The 15,124-nt window shown below is 37.5% G+C and overlaps 1 protein-coding gene across 12 annotated transcripts in view; it reads left to right on the plus strand.

Annotated features, from left to right (window-relative positions):
• aplf (aprataxin and PNKP like factor) overlaps positions 1-15,124 on the plus strand; it is a 38,167-nt gene that overhangs the window by 2,464 nt on the left and 20,579 nt on the right. For all 12 annotated transcript variants that reach the window (XR_015475469.1, XR_015475470.1, XR_015475474.1 and 9 more), the window contains exons 3-6: positions 2,569-2,640; positions 5,199-5,359; positions 8,898-9,054; positions 14,250-14,355. Coding sequence is in view for 4 of the 12 variants with exons in the window: in NM_001366252.1 (NP_001353181.1) it covers positions 2,569-2,640; positions 5,199-5,359; positions 8,898-9,054; positions 14,250-14,355 (496 nt within the window). In the remaining 8 variants the exon portion in view is untranslated. The remainder of the gene's footprint in view (positions 1-2,568; positions 2,641-5,198; positions 5,360-8,897; positions 9,055-14,249; positions 14,356-15,124) is intronic.

The raw sequence follows: 15,124 nt of genomic DNA on the forward strand, positions 1-15,124 counted from the left end.
TCAATGTTTAGATGTCTATTAGACATCTATTAAACGTAAAACTGCTTGATGGGCATCTGTAAGCTAATGTGCACCTAAAAGTTGATCACTTTTAACATATAAACACTTACATTTACAGCCATTCTCTTTCAAAATGACACATCCTGCCCGTCTCAGACAAACTTCCTGTTTTAAGAGGAAATCTGTCGCAACAAGACTGAACGCTGTGTTCTTAAAGCCATTTCATGTGACAGATGAGGGCTTTAAATCAGCCATATAACAGTGAAGTGGCCTCATGCAGTCATTTAATGTTCTGCAACATGTTTGATGAACAACACTGAGCTTTAACAGTCATGATAGTGATGGCCGTCATTGGACCGTTATAATTAGAAGTGCCATTGGATCCTCTTTATGAAGTAATGCAGTGCATAGACAACTATTCCAAAGTTTGGGGGTAGTATGATTTGTAATGACGTCGTTATAATGCTTTACATTGGCAATTTATAATCAGGTCATACAAGCAACACAAGAAAACCTTAAGCCCTGGTCAGATCACACGATTTTGTCATGATTTCGAAACCTCATCCCTACTGTGAAGTATGGGGGTCGGCAGTATCATGTTGTGGGGCTGTTTTGCTGCAGGAGGGACTGGTCCACTTCACTGCACAGATGGCATCATGAAGAAAGAACATTATGTAGAAATATTTGGCCACAAATTGGTCTTCCAAACAGACCATGACCCTATCATACTGCCAAATTAGTTCAAATGTGCTTTAAGGACAACAGAGTGTATGTTTTGAAGTGGCAATCACAAAGCCCTGATCTAAATCCTATAGAAAATTTGTGGGCAGAGTTGAAAAAGCTTTTGTGAGCAAGACAGCCAACAAATCTGACTCAGTTACACCAATTCTGTCTGGAGTCTAAATCTAAATGATTTGTTGTGCCTTCTATTATTTTCTATTTACATTTTATAAAAAATATATAATTTTATTTATGCGACACTGTGGCGCAGTAGGTAGTGCTGTTGCCTCATAGCAAGAAGGTCGCTGGTTCGAGCCTCTGCGTTTTTGTGTGGAGTTTACATGTTTTTCCTGTGGTCGCGTAGGTTTCCTCCAGGTGCTCCTAAACTGAACTAATTGAATATTTACTATAAAATGTCTACTTCAAAAATATACAGACAAATGTAAAATGCAGTAAAACACTCTAAAGTGGTTGAGTTTGCAGCTGGATATTATCGGGAGATCGCTGACAGGGACAGTAAACAGATCCGCCAGAACGTGTCTGAAGCTCATAGGCCAGTTTATTTAGTGCAGAAACACAATTGAGCCTCGCTAGATCCTCCTGTATGCCGCGCGCCCGTTATAAATCACTCACAGGACATTAATTTGGACAACTATGCAGATATATTAAATAGTTCACACAAAAATACACAGAGAGACCTTCACTTCACACATAGTTTGTGAATGAACAGACTTACGTGTTGCTTAGTTGCAGACGCGATCATGAGGCGGTTTTTTGCGCCGAGTTTGAAGCAATCCATCACCGAACAGGAGAAAGTACATTACTTCTTGCGGCCCAACTGCAGGATCGCTGCCTGAGGCCAACTGGTGGCAGCTCATCGGTTGATAATTCCTGCTTTTGGATGAAATTAACCATTTGCAGTTGCGCCATCCAGTGCAGCTTCTTTTAGTGAAAAATTGCAGCTCATTTTTATATTTTGCAGAATCGTTCCACATTAAACCTATTTGCGGCCCTGATCCAGCCCGCAGGCCGTACGTTTGACACCCTTGGTCTAGAAATTAATAAAAAAATATATCAAAACTAATTCTCTCATTATTATCATTTAGCAAATGTAAATCATTGAGGTAATCCTAACGGACCTAAAATAGTAAACGTTTAGTATGATTTACCATCAGACAAAAAAATGGTTATGTTCCCTTTTTTGGAGTGTATGTAAACTTCTGTTTTCAACCGAATTTAACAAATATAATATCACACTAAAGAAGATATTTTGAAGAACGCTGAACACTGGTAGCCATTGGCTTCTGTAGGGATTGAATGCCATTGAGGTCAGTGGCTAACAGTTTCCAACATTCTTTAAAAAATCTTTTATGGCGCCAGTCGCCTTGTGGTTATGTGCCAAAATGTAGTACTGTGATGGTCATAGCGACCCGAGTTTGAGTTCTGGCTAGAGGTCCTTTGCCCAACCCTTCTCTCTGCTCTCAATACTTTTCTGTCTGTAACCTCCACTGTCCTATCCCAATTAAAGGTTAAATAATAATAATAATAATAATAATAAAATAATTTATAAATATATAAATTATATATTATAATTATAAAAAATTATATATATTATAATTTTTTAAGTTTATAAAAATGGCCTTTTTACTGGTAAAATAAAGGCTGTAATAATAAAGAAATCCTTTCTAACATTATGATACACATATTTTCTTGCCACTTTTGATTGATTTAATGTATCCTTGTTCAATATGAAAGTGCCATTAACATGATGCATTTCCTAGTAAACAGCAGTTCATCAATCCATACATCTCAACATTTCTGTTGTTCTCTGTCTTCTCTCTTCGTCAGGTGAACGATAAGAGGGTTTCCAGGAACCATGGCATCCTTGAGAACCAGAATGGCGTGCTGCGCCTGAAGCCTGTAGGTTTTATTTTAGTCCTCTAATGTGGGCTCGGGAGTCGTGATGATGGTTTTGTCATTTCAGACTCTGGTGGTGAATAAAAGCAGCGCTCGCCTTTGATGAGAAGACATCAGAAGTTTTTAAAAGTGCTCTCGCTCTCTCTTTAAAGCCGCTGTCGCTCTTAATTACACGTGTCGTTATGGCCTCTTAGTCATGCTGTCATAGCAACAATGAGGAGGGTTTTAGCCTCTATTGATCTTTTGACTTGGAGTATTTAATAGGGGCTTGTATCGGTCTCATGAATATTCATATTGTTGATGGGTAATTGGATTAACATGTTGCCCTTGTGATGAAGTACACTTCAACACACTTTTTTGAAGGGGTACTAAAAAATAAGTTTTTGCAAACGGGATGTTCTTATATGCTTAATTATATGCAAGTAATAGCTTAATTTTTAAATACATTTATAGTTATGTTAATAGTTAAACATTCATTTTCTTAGTCTCTTTATCTGGGGTTGCTACAGTTGAATGAATCGCCAACTTATCCAGCATATGTTTCACACAGCCGATGCCCTTCCAGCTGCAACCCAGTATTGGGAAATATTCACACACATGAACTACGGCCAATTTAGTTTATTCAATTCCCTTATTGCGCATGTCTTTTGACATGTGGGGGAAATCGGAGCACCCGGAGGAAACCAACACAAACCCGGGGAGAACATGCAAACTCCACACAGAAAAGCCAACTCGCCCAGCAGGAATCGAACCAGCAACCTTCTTGCTGTGAGGTGACAGTCCTAACCACTGAGCCACCATGCCATCTCATTTATATTTATATTAATTATCATTATTTTTAATATTATTATTTGACATACACTGCAGCTTCTGTAACTCGATGTCTTATTAGCTAAAAGTTTTGCACATGTTTTTCATCGCATTATATTTTTGTTAGCTGAAGAAAAGCTGACATGTAAAATATGAACTATATTTAAAAAGATAAAGACATTTTAAATTAACTTAAAAATGTAAAAAACAGAATTAATAAAACACATTAAAATGCAGAGTGAAACAAATAAAACAAATATTCAAATACTGCTAATTTTAATAGGTAAAGTATAAATATAAAAGAACAAAAAAAAAGGTTCTGAAGAGATTTTTTCAACATTTAACCATTGAATTCAATCAGAAAACAAATTTAACCTTTTTCTTTGCAAAGTTCTGATTAGGGCTGCACAGTGGTATTTTATTTTTCTGCGATAAATATTGCGATATGAAAACAGTTTTACAAGATAGCTGGAATAGCTCTATTTAGTGGTTTTCTGGGGAGTTTTCAGGTACAGAAATGGAATAATCGCAATGCTAAAAATGCTTTTTTATTCGCTTTGTCTCGTTTTTAGACCAAATATCTACAAATTTGTAGATCTAGTAAAAATATTTTGTCAGAAGACCAAAGAAGAAATAAGGCAAAGTTAAGGGTTTTTCCTGTAAACAAGAAAAGTTATTTGCCAGTGGAGTAAAATGATGTTGTTTTTGCTTTGAAATGTAGATATTTGGACTAGAAACAAGACAAAAATTCCGGTAACACTTTACAATAAGGTTCATCAGTTAATGCATTTACTAACATGAACTAATCATGAACAACACATGTACAGCATTTATTAATCATAATTGAACATTTGCTAATCCATTATTAACATTCAAGTCCATGCTTGTTAACATTAGTTAATGCACCATGAGTTAACATGAACTAACAATGAACAACTGTATTTTCATTAACTAACGTTAACTAACATGAACAAATACAGTAGTAAATGTATTGTTCATAATTTGTTCATGTCAGTAAATGCATTAATTAACATTAACTAATGAACCTTATTGTAAAGTGTGACCAAAACTCCAAATGAGAAACCTTTTTTGTTTTGCGTAAATGGTATGAATTCCATATAAATACAGTAATTAAATACAATTCTGTAGCTTCTGCTGAACTATAATTCAGACAGCATTGCACATCTTGCCATGTGACTACTGCAGATGCGCACATTGCAATATTGATGCTGAAACGGTATATTGTGCAGCCCTAGTTCTGATAATGCCTGCATGTGAAAAAAAAAAACACAGTTGACGTCAAAATGATTAGCCCTCCTGTGTTTTTTCTCTCTTTCTTTATCGAATATTTACCAAATGATGTTTAACAGAGCAAGAAGTTTTTCTACATTATTTCCCATAATATTTTTTCTTCTGGAGAAAGTCTTGTTTGCCCCCTTAAGCAAGATTTGTTTTCTATTGTCTACAGAACAACACATCATTATATATTGACTTGCCTGTTTAACCTAGTTAAGCCTTTAAATGTCTCTTTGAGCTGAATACTAGTATCTTAAAAATATCTAGTCAAATATTATGTACTGTCATCATGGCAAAGATAAAATAAATCAGTCATTAGAGATGAGTTATTAAAACTATTATGTTTAGAAATGTGCTGAAAAAAAATCTTCTCTTCGTTAAACAGAAATTGGGGAAAAAATGAAAGAATTGCCAAAAATGAATAACCAGCATTTCTCTTGATTTCCGTCCTCTAGACGCATCTGAACCCTTGTTTTATTCAGACGAACATCGTAGCGCCGCCTCAGCCGCTGGAGAAGGACCAGTGGCACTGCCTGAAGGATGGAGACATCTTCTCTCTCATGCCTGGAAAATACATTTACAGAGTCCACATTAAAGAAGACGATCAGACTCCCAGGTGATTCAGCCTGTCACTCAAAGCAGTCAAACACATCTTGTTCTCTAAGCCTTGTTTACTACACTGCCAAAAAAGACAAAGGTCAGAAACTGGTGTTTAATGCATACGTTTAAAGTCAACACTACATCTAGCTATAATTATCTTCTTTCCTAACGTGCCCCTTTTATGTATTTTTTTTATATATACTAAGTTTCTGACGTTTTTGTGGGCAGAGCTTAGGTAGATGCTTTACAAATAGCTGCAGTTATCAAGTATTAATAGTTGTTTAAAAGGAGGCATAAAATGTTTCTTTTGTTCAATCTCAGACCTGCTTTGTTTACTAAACAAAGTGAATCTAATTGGATTTGCATTGTAAACATTAAGTACAAGTTAAAAAGGTATTACTTTTTAATACATATATTAAGGTTTTAGTTATGATACTCACAAAATAATTCTGCAGATTCTTAACAAAATTCTGCGCAGAAATAGTATAAAATGTCCGCAGATTCCATCTGGGCCTAGTGATGAGAGTGTATGGGTGTTTCCCGGTATTGTGATGTGGCTGGAAGGACGTCCGCTGCGTAAAACATAAGCTGGAATAGTTAGCGGTTCATTCTGCTGTGACAACCTCTGAAATAGAGACCGTGGCCGTGAAGGAAAATGAGCGAATGAATCTGAGAGAAGAGCCGTATTCTGCAGTGAAAATAGGTTTTAAATAGAAAGCTTTTAATGTTGTATGGCGTAAGCCTATTATAATACAAACTTTTTTTTTTCTTCTCATATTTAATATTTATGGTTGTTACGTGGGTCTGTGTTATTTAATCTATTTATTTATTGCTGGATTGTGCTTGCGATCGAGTTACTAGGAGGAGTGTTTCACCTGGCTTATCCAGGATTGGATGATGCCCGTGACGTCACTGGGGATTGCCACTATATAACGCTGACAGCAATGGCGTCTCTGTCTCTCTCTCTCTCTATCTTACAGTCTCTCACCCTCCCTTAGCTCGGTAGTGGCTTGCGCTCAGGCGGTCTGGCTGACGGTGCTCCGAATCATCTAGATGGCGCTCCATTTGGTGTTTTGTTCCTGTTAATCTTTTGATTCTTAATTCGTAATGCGTTAACTAGTTTGTTTATTTTAATACTTTGTTTTGTAGCAGGTAGTGGTTTATTTATATAGTCACGTTTTGTTATTTATTTAGTTTAGCGAAGGTAAGCAGTGACCCGGAAGACTCGCCTATTTTTATTCCTTTCACGGGAGTTTAGGTAAGATCTGTCCATTTTAAAACAGTATAGTCAGAGACCTGTTCACTAAGGGTGTCACGATCCTCCAAATCCTCGATTCGATTACATTTTCGATTCTAAAGGGACGATTCGATTCGATTTTCGATTATTTATGAATAATTAATTAATTAATGACCAATTAGTTATTTGCAGCCTACAGTTTAAACTACCTGACCTGCATGGTCTTTGTTTTACCCATAAACAAATCATACAGTAAATGAATAAAGGCAAGTTAAACACATAATTACCACCTGTCAATCACTTTTTTCTGCGGGACTCGTGAATAGGCAGTGATCTGTGTCGTTATAATGCCGTCGGTAAAAAAAGACATACAACCGACAGGAACCAGCCAACAGTATCTGAGGTGTTCGCTAAAATGACAAAGTACAAGTGAGTGAAAGATTGAAGCAGTCCTCTGACTGCCTGGACCTGCTGTCTCGAGCGCATGGCTGTGTGTGTGTGGTCACGTGATGTGCATTTTCAGAGGTAGAGAGGAAGGAGGGCTGCTCAGAAATGCTACACGCCACTGTGGATGTCAAATCGTTGTCGTTCTAAAATGCCATTTAAAAACAAAGACAGTGTAAACAGGGCCTGAGTGTGTACTTTTCGCGAGCGGATTTGCAACGGGGGCGGGCGGAGGATCGCGATGCCGGTGTTGTCTATCGGACGAACCGTACGTAATACGTACATAGCAGAGCTTGCGAAACTGTGTTTTTTTTTTGTCGACAACACGAACGTTGTCAACATAACTCACTGGAAATCCAAAATGCTTAAACATCGGCGACTTCCTTGAAAGAGGAGAGGGTTTAAGATCTCTCGACGGGTCTCCTGCTTCTGCAGTTTAACAAGCACTTCAACAAGCCTGTTTTTTTCCCGCTTGGCAAGCCAAGCTGACGTGACATGGGGCCGTGGCAGCATCGACGATTCTATTTTTTGATTCGATAATCGAAATTGAGCATAAATTTCGATCGATTTCGATTAAAAATCAAAATCGTGACACCCCTACTGTTTACCTTAGCTGCCCTACCTGTCTACTTGATTTTTGTTAATGTTTTGTCTCTTTTGAAAACTTATCATTTATGGAAAATTAAACGTATTGACGGAATGTCAGTTTAACAATTCAAACGTCTGTGTCCTCCATATGTTCGGCTCAAACCTTGAATGCTGTTGTTATTCGAGCCAGTTTTGAGTTTGGGCCGTAACAATGGTTTAAAACTATTATAATTCAAACTGATTCCTGATGGACGTCCATAATTACAGAAGTGAAACTGGTTGTTGATGTTTCACTTTGACTTCAGATTCAATTAAGCATGAGAATATTCTGGCCTGGATGAATATTCAGATGCGCTCATGCATGTGGTGTCATCTTTAAATAGCACCCTTTATTAGAACCGGCCATTTATCTCATCTTTCCATTTTTCCCCGTAGTCATGATAATGAGTGTCTGTTCATTTTGACATTCCTCTTAGAAACTGATCTGTGACCTGCAGAGTTGAGTTTAAAGGACACTTTCATTTACTTTTTTATTATAATGAGTTTACATTCATTCATTTTCCTTCGGCATAGTCTCTATTTCAGAGCTCATCACAGCGACATGAGCCGCCAACATCTCCAGCATATGTTTTATGCAGCTTATGCCTTTGTAGCCACAACCCAGTATTGGGAAACACTCATTCACATACACACACTTGTACACTATGGCCAATTTAGTTTATCTAATTCACCTATAGCGCATGTGTTTGGACTGTGGGGGAAACCGGAGCAGCCGTAGGAAGCCTACGCCAACAAGGGGGAAAATTGCAAACTCCACACAAATGCCAACTGGCTTAGCCGAGGCTCGAAGCAGTGACCTTTTTGCTGTGAGGCGACAAAGCTAACCACTGAACCACCGTGCCACCCCATAATGAGCTTAGACTCTTAAAAATGGACGTCTTAAAAAAAAAAGATGCTTTCATAACGCCCGGGTGATAAACGAATGATAAGAGCCACCGTGACCAATCGGCTCTGAACATGCTCATTTGCATACATTTAAAAGTCAGGCCTTTCATCTGTGAAATGAGACAATTAGGATGCTGTCTCTATTCGTACGGCGAGCTCGCGCTGACGAGGGATTGTTGATTTTGTTTTTGTTAATGAAGGATTGAGGCCATGCATAAGCCTCGAGTGGAAGGTCGCAGTTGTTGCGTCTGAATTGTGATGATGTTTATGTCATTTTACTGAAGTCTGGTGCTTTAATTGGAGATGTTTTTGTTTTTTTTGTTCTGCTGGTTGTTCACAGGAACAGTCAGGCGTTTGGAGAGGATGTGGAGGTGGAGAAGTGTTTGTCTGAAGACACACTCGAGGCCAGCAGCTGCACACACTCCAACCTGAGACACACACATGCAGAAGATGAAGGAGCCGCTGGTTCTTCACACACTCTTGCCTCTCTAAATGAGGTGAGTGCGTGTCTTTGTGTGTGTGTTCTGGTTTGTTTGGTAAAAAAATTTTTATAGTGACGTATGTCTGTCTGTCTGTCGATCTATCTCTCTATTTATTTATCTTTCTGTCTATGTCAATTGTTCTATGCATCCATCCATCCATCCATCCATCCATCCATCAACCCACCCATTCATCCATCTATCTGTCTATCCATCCATCTTTCCATCTATAACCGTATATCTGTCCATCTATCTATCTAACCATCTGTCTGTATCTATTCATCCATCCATCCATCCATCCATCCATCTATCTATCCATCCATCCAACATCTACCTGTCTGACTTTCCACCTGGATATTCCATACATCAATTTATTGATCCATCTCTACCTATCCAACTGTCTGTCTGTCTATGTCATTCAATCTTTCTATCATCCATCCATCCCTCCATCTATCTAATGTCAGGGTCCCCGCGAGTCCTTAAAAAGTCTTGAAATGTCTTAAATAAAATTTTCGATTTTTAAGGTCTGAAAATGTCTTGAATTCTGTAATTTTCCATAAGGAGGTCTTAAATTTCATGTGGGATCTTAAATTTCATGTCCAACTCGTCTTTTTTATTCGTTTTTTTCAACCGCTATTTGACCAGCGCAACATTTGGGGGCAGCACTTCGTGGGTGCAACCTGCATCATTCCATAGGTGACATACAAGTGATTGATGAATGCGTTGCGTTGATACTTCGCCACCACAGCATTTTGCGAATCGCAAGCATGGGCAAATGTTTGTTTGATGACAATTGGTTGGAGGACGAAAAGTATCGGGGGTGGCTAAAGAAAACAGCCAGTAATCATGAAGGGAGGTGTGCTTTATGTAAAAAGACGATAAAACTGGGAACAATGGACCGCAAATCGCTCGATTCACACATGAAAGCAGAGAAGCACAAAAAGTATGTGTAGTCACAGGCAAGTAGTTTGCCCATAAGTGTGTTCTCATCGAGCACTTCGACCTCAGCCTTCCACAAGGCCGTCCACTTCTAGCAATGCCTTCAGCAGCTTTGCGAATATAGTTACATTTAAGGCCGAAATACTGTGGGTATTTCAAACCGTAAGCCGCCACCACTCGTACACCTCAAATGAGGACGTCCACCTAGTTTTTCAAGCAATGTTCCCTGACTCAGAGTGTGCGAGTACGTTCACATGTGGAAGAGACAAAACTGTATATTTAGCACGATTTGGTGTTGCCCCATACCTAAAGAAGAAACTAATTTCTCAAGCAAACAAGGATGCTTTCATCATAATGTTCGATGAATCCATGAACGCAGCAACGAAGACTTATACTTGCACTTTAGACGTTGAGCAACTGACGAGACCGGTACCCTGTTGTCAGGGTTGTAAGGTCAATCAGCACTCGGCATAAAAGTTTTTGCGTCCCTTTGACCTGTCTTGAACGTGCAGGGGCGGACTGGGACTAAAAGTCAGCCCTGGCACTGTAGCCACACCAGCCCACATTACCACACCGACACAGCCCCACCCAAGGACACGCACATTCACTACTTATATTGGTGTACAGATGGTAAAATGATATAAGCAGTACCATATTTAAGAGATATTTAAACATTTAATGTATGTGACTGGAACAAAAGCAACCCATTTATATATGCAATCATGTCATTCATTTTCTTTTCGGCTTAGTGCCTTTATTAATCTGTGAACCGTCAGCTTATCCAGCATATGTTTTACACAGCGGATGCCCTTAAAGCTGCAACCCAATATACTGGCTTACCCAATTCACAATTTGCCTACCCAATTCACCTATAGCATGTGTTTGGACTTGTGAAGGAAACCAGAAGGAAATCCACACAGAAAGTGCCTAACATTTACTATTATTCTTACTATTACCTCCATAATCATCATAATATTCTCAAACAGAATAAAAGATGCCTACATTTAAAAAACAATACATATGAAAAAATAAATAAATAAAATAGGTGCCCACATTTAAAAAATGGTCCAGCCCTTCTGGCATTTGCCAGAACTGCCAGATGGCCAGTCCGCCCCTGTGAGCGTGGCTCTAGTGAGTTGTGCCACGCTAATGCTTCACCACATCATTCTGTGTTGACACACTGAACATTTTCCTGTTTTTTTTTTTTGTTTAGGTAAAGTCTTAAATTTTCATTTTAGAGGACTTAAAAAGGTCTTAAAAGGTCTTAAATTTCTTGTTAAAAAATGTGCAGATACCCTGAATGTCTGTCCATCCATCCATCCATCCATCCATCCATTCGTCTATCCAACCAACCGTCTATCATTCAGTCGTTCCATCTTGCCATTCATCCATCCATCCATATATCCAATCAATCAATCAATCAATCAATCAATCAATCAATCAATCAATCAATCAATCAATCAATCAATCAATCAATCAATCAGTCCATCCATCCATATATCCAATTGTTCAATCAATCAATCAATCAATTAATCCATCCATATATCCAATTGTTCAATCCATCCATCCAGCCATCCATATATCCAGTTGTTCAATCTATCAATCAATCAATCAATCAATCAATCCATCCATCCATCCATCCATCCATATTTCCAATTGTTCAATCTATCAATCAATCAATCAATCAATCAATCCATCCATCCATCCATCCATATATTCAATTGTTCAATCCATCCATCCAGCCATCCATCCATATATCCAGTTGTTCAATCAATCAATCCATCCATCCATCCATCCATATATCCAATTGTTTAATCTATCAATCAATCCATCCATCCATCCATCCATATATCCAATTGTTCAATCCATCCATCCATCCATCCATCCATCCATCCATATATCCAATTGTTCAATCCATCCATCCATCCATCCATCCATCCATCCAACCATATATTCAATTGTTCAATCCATCCATCCATCCATCCATCCATCCATCTAATCATATATCTAGCTGTCTGTCTATCTATTTAATGTCTATCGGTCTGTCCATCCATCCATCCATTCATTCAATCGTTCCATCCATCCATCCATCCATCCATCCATCCATCCATCCATCCATCCATCCATCCATCCATCCATCCAATTGTTTCATACATCTATCCATGTAATAATTTCATCCATCTATGCATCTATCTATCAGTCTATTTATCTATGTAATGTCCATCCATCCATCCATCCAACCAACCAACCATCTGTCTATCTATTATTCTGTCATTCCATCCATCCTTCCATCTATCAAATGGTTTCATCCATCCATCCATCCATCCATCCATCTGTTCCATCCATCCATCCATCCATCCATCTGTTCCATCCATCCTATCATTTTATCCATCCATGCATCTATAATTCAATTATTCAATATTTCTGTTCATCTATCATCTTTCTTATATCTGTCTTTAATCATCTCTGTTTACCTATCTGTCTTTCCTTCCTTCCCTCTTCAGTTCAGTTTTTTAGTAAAACCTGCAGGATTTATATCAGTATAGTGGATGTTTATGGTGCTCAGTAGCTTAAACTTCCAAATTGCAGTTTCAATGCAGCTTTTAAAGGCTCCAAATGATCCCATATAAGGAACAAGTGTCTTGTGTAGTGAAACAACCTAAAAAACAGCTTATAGAAACTGTTTGGAAGTTAAAAACACTGTGCACAATAGATAAAAATAAAATTTTTTTGAAAAAGTATTGGATGTGGGCGGATGAGTAAATTACCAGGAAATGTTCGTGCTGGAAGAGAACTAATCCTTTAGTAATGGTAGCGTATTTTCATCCCGATTATGAATGTGGATTTTGGTGATTTAAGCATAATTGTACTGGATCCTGATTTACGAGTTCACGGTAAATGTTTTATTCCAGGACTTATACTGCTTTTATTATGACTGCTTTTGCCATTATTTGAACATTCCTGCCTCTGTTTTGCGATCTTGTTTCTCCATTCTCCCTCAGAAACTATTAAAAATGTAATAACATACTCCTACTATAAGTTTATACGTTCAATAAAGTGTGTCTGTCATTTTCACTGTTTTCCAATTTTAATTCTCTATTACAGTGGTTCTCAAACTTTTTTCACCAAGTACCACCTCAAAAAAAAAAAAAATGTCTCTCCAAGTACCACCAAAATGACCAGTATTGAAATAAAGTAGCGTAGAAGGCCAAATGAAGCATCTACAGCACTGCACAGTTCGAGGCAGAGTCATATTCATATTTATGGAGTTTTTGATTAATTTTGTAATATATATTGCATGTACATATGACATATTTGTAAAACTTTTAACTTGTCTCTAGATTGGTAGGAACCCGTTTTTCTCAGAGGATGTCAAGCTGAAGTTTTATTTATGGAAAAAATTCAAAAGCACTGCGGTGTTTGGGTGGTCAGTATTTGTCTGAGATAATTTGTCTACTGAAGTTATATTCCATACTAAATATGAAACTGATTGGTCGGTTCTTGTCACAGACTCGCGATGCAGCATTCTGAAAAATTAAGATGTTTCAACTTAGTACGCCTGGAATACGCAAGTGCGTCGTGCTGCAGTTCTTAATCATTGTACTAGCCTGTGGGTTAAATTTTGATGCTCAGGTGACCTTGATGTAACAAGAGAATCCGATCAGTTTTCAAAATAAACGATTTTTCAATATAAAAGATCATTCAGTCTTAGATAATAAATAAGTTAAAAATAATTATTTTTTTTGTGCGGCCTGGTACTAATATATATATAGACCGGTGCCAGTCTGTGGCCAAAGTGCTGGGGACCACTGTTCTAGCGTGTATCTGCTCTGCAAGCACCTTTTTCTCTAGTTCTGCATCATTTGGATTGATTTTTAGAAGCTGATGACTCTATGCACTTAAGTAAACAGTCTAAGCACAGCCTTTTGATCGTAGGCTTTAGAGAACAGCCAATGCTGCTCACATTGGTGTTATCGTACGCGTTAAATTATTAAAATTGTATTCATTTTTTCTGTCATTACTCAGCGATTCCTCCGCGTACCACTAGTGGTACATGTACCACAGTTTGAGAACCACTGCTCTATTGCAATAGAGAGACAATGTGTATTTTTTGGGTAAATACAGAAAAATATTTATATAAACTTAATGTGTATATTTAATCCATCTATACATTTATATTTACAATCACTTCATTAGGTACACCTTACTAGTTTGGGGTTGGACCCTCTTTTGTCTTTTATGGTTTTATGGTTCATTTATTTTGTGTTTTGAAGCCACCATCCAAGAGCCAGCAGGACAAGTCCTCTCTGCCCCTGAGGAAGCGTGTTTTGCCAGCCTGGATGACGACTTCAGCTGCCACCAGTCCGTCACCCGCCAAAGGTACTGTCACCATGGCAACTCCGCCAGTCCTCTGTCCGTCTCACACCCATTGAAGAATAAAAAAAAAAGAAAAAAAAAAACCTGTGGCTGAAGGATAAAAGTGAGAAAGCAGTGGGAGTTTGTCTGCATCTGCTTGTCAAATGGGTTTGTGTGCTGTATCTGAATGCTTTCAGATCGGGCCCAGATGTCTACATACAGAAATGCAGATCCACAAATGCAGATGTATCGCTAATGTGCTTGTAAAAGAGCAAGTGCAGACTCTATAAACACCTCATTAGCACTAAACCTGTCATATTCAGCTCTCCATCTGGAGCTCGTGGTGCTTTACACTGAGCTCTTATGTTTCTCTTCAGCTCATTTATTAGATGATTTTGGGTCGCTGGCTGATAGCTAGTATGTTTATTCCACCTTCTGATTCATTATGTACATTACAGTGTGTGTTAAAGTGTGATGTAATATCCTTAGACATATTTCAATAGCAGGGACCTACTGTTTTGTTATAATTTTATTTTGTTTATTTTTATTATTACAAATTTTAATTTTATTACATTTTTATTTAATTTAATTTTAATTAATTTTTAAAATAAAATTTTAAGTATTTTTTTCTATCATTAAATTTTTATTTTTTTATTTTTTTATAATTTTGTATTGAATTAAATAGATTTTTTATTTTATTTATTTTTTTCTTTATTATTTTTTATTATTTTTAATTTCATTAAATAGCTTTTTATTTACTTTTTTAAAAAATATTTCATTTTATTTTTTAATT

Source organism: Danio rerio, chromosome 1 (assembly GCF_052040795.2).
Source record: "Danio rerio strain M-AB ecotype USA chromosome 1, GRCz13ab, whole genome shotgun sequence".
Classification (NCBI taxonomy): domain Eukaryota; kingdom Metazoa; phylum Chordata; class Actinopteri; order Cypriniformes; family Danionidae; genus Danio; species Danio rerio.